Raw genomic sequence first — 2285 nt, forward strand, 5'->3', positions numbered from 1 at the left:
GAACTAAGTGTTTTCATCATTCTAGATTGCAGCCGGTAGCAACATAAAGTGCTGATGTGTGTGGACCCAATCAGGACAGGAAGACAATACACATGCAACAAGTGCAAGAAATACATTTGCAACACACACAGTAAAACTGTCCCTCATGTGGTGTCTAGACCGGCCTTAATGTGTGTTCAATTGGACTCATTTATCATTTCCATAAAATACTGTATGTAAAATGTGTCCTTCCAATTTGGTCAGTTCAAAGATCAAGATAAACATGATTTATTCCACCCATGTCCTGATTAGAAATTATTTGTTTACAAAAATCACATTTTATATTTTTAAATAGTGCTTTTATTGGTAAATGTGATCTAGCAGCGGTAAATGGCAAATATTAACCATGTATGCGGTCTATATTGCTTGCAATTTATATGTCAACATCTACATTAAGTATTTTTTACATAAATTGTTATGCTGTATCATTTTAAAAACCCAATGGGTCCATCAGACCCACAAACATTGGGTGAATAACAAAAACATGTACACCACCCAAGGGTTAAAAAACATGTGCTGCATACATTACAGCATTATTTATTAGTATGAGTGCATCAGAGTTGTCAAACACTGGAGTTAAATTCTTAGATAAGGAAGGGTATGTTGTGAATCTACACTTTAGATTTACCATAATCTAATAATTGACCTTATCCCCAAAAACATTCTTAAAACATAAGCAACATCATAGATGGACACATTTTTGTGCTTATACAAATTGCAAACATACTGGCAATTACTTTGTTGATATTTCTTGTCATTAGAGTGTAGCTAAGGGGAAAAGCTAATACATTCTCAATATCCCCTATTGATCTTGTGCTCTTGGTCCAACAGTGTTTGCTGTAAGCTCACTTTGGCATCTTCAAAGTTAGGGTTGAGTTCTAGAGCCCTCTTGAAGTCCATCTCTGCGTCTTGGAAAAAACCTACAACAAAGGTAAAACATCATTTATCCATTCAATTCACCAGGGATGTATTCATTACTGAAACCATTTAAGAACCAAATGGAACAAAATGAGGGAGCACCTGCATTTCTCAAATATAAACTCTTGTTTGCTTATTCTGTTTGGAGTTTAATTTCCACAAAACTTTTGCAACAGAATAGGCGTAATGATTATACCCCAGCCTACTAGAAACATTTCACATAAGGAAAACCAGCAAGACTGCCTTGCCAGCACAAGTTTGTTCAAATGTATGAAATAACCCCACCTAGTGACTAAAATTGGGACTGCAATACCTTTTTTCACCATTGGAATTCACAATCTCGTCTGTTGTAGCCACTTCATTACACGACATTTCATTACCTAATCTATAACGTATTAGTCCTCTGTTGTAGAATGATACTTCGAACTGGCAGCTGGCCTCAATTGCAGAAGTGTAGTCCTCCATTGCCTCACGAAAATCCACCCTGAAGTACTTTATCTGCCCACGGTTGTTGTGAGCAGTAGCAAGGTCACTGGCATCACAATTTCTGAAATAAACCACGGTAAAAGAGGATGTTAACATTTAACGTTAGCTAGCTAGCTACTGTATTCCACATAGCTAAATCAGCACGGAATTCACACATGATGTCAATGACAACGTGTTTTTGTGTTACCTTGTTTTCCAGCATGATGCGAGGAAATTTGTATATAGTTCTTCTGCCTTCTTGAAATTACGTTTTTTAAACTCAACATTGGCGCGTTCAAGAGTTTGACAGCTGTCTTGTTCCATTTAATGCATAAAATGTTTGATGGAAGTCTGTTTTCCGCTTCAGCAACTCTTACCGGAAATGAGGTAAGAGCTTGGTGCGTGTTGACGCAAGGGGGAACGTAGCATGTATGGTTATTTAAAATATTTATTGATCTAACATTATATTAGTAAATAAACACCATATTTATTGTACATAACTGCTCAATAGATTAGCTATTTAAATATAATCCAAATGTTCACCTATTTTCCTTTCTTGTAAAAACAGGTGGCAGAGTTGACTACATTATTAGTTATTATGTGTCCATATTATGATTTTCTTGTGATTTGTTTCCCCTCTTCATTTGTGTATTTTTTTTCTCTTCGATTTTTTTGTACTTTGCTGAGTAATGCATGTCTTATACATGAGTAGTCAGTTAATTCATGTGATATAGAGCTCGCCCGCTTGCAGTCCAAAAACCCGGAAATTAGTTACTTCCGGTTCGTTTTCTATGGGAAAATGGAGACAATCTTCTGTGGTTTTTATGGCGGACTACAACCCAAAAGGTGGGTTGACGCCACCA

At 36.4% G+C, this 2285-nt stretch overlaps 1 protein-coding gene across 1 annotated transcript; it reads right to left on the reverse strand.

Annotated features, from left to right (window-relative positions):
• Window positions 1-541: 541 nt before the first annotated feature.
• Window positions 542-1830, reverse strand: ttc32 (tetratricopeptide repeat domain 32). Its single transcript, XM_055873543.1, has 3 exons — window positions 1631-1830; window positions 1338-1504; window positions 542-959 (listed from the first exon to the last, which is right to left on the reverse strand). The coding sequence occupies exons 1-3, from the start codon at window positions 1744-1746 to the stop codon at window positions 832-834; spliced, it is 411 nt and encodes a 136-aa protein (XP_055729518.1). The 5' UTR covers window positions 1747-1830; the 3' UTR covers window positions 542-831.
• Window positions 1831-2285: the final 455 nt, after the last annotated feature.

Source organism: Salvelinus fontinalis, chromosome 20 (genome assembly GCF_029448725.1).
Source record: "Salvelinus fontinalis isolate EN_2023a chromosome 20, ASM2944872v1, whole genome shotgun sequence".
Lineage (NCBI taxonomy): Eukaryota > Metazoa > Chordata > Actinopteri > Salmoniformes > Salmonidae > Salvelinus > Salvelinus fontinalis.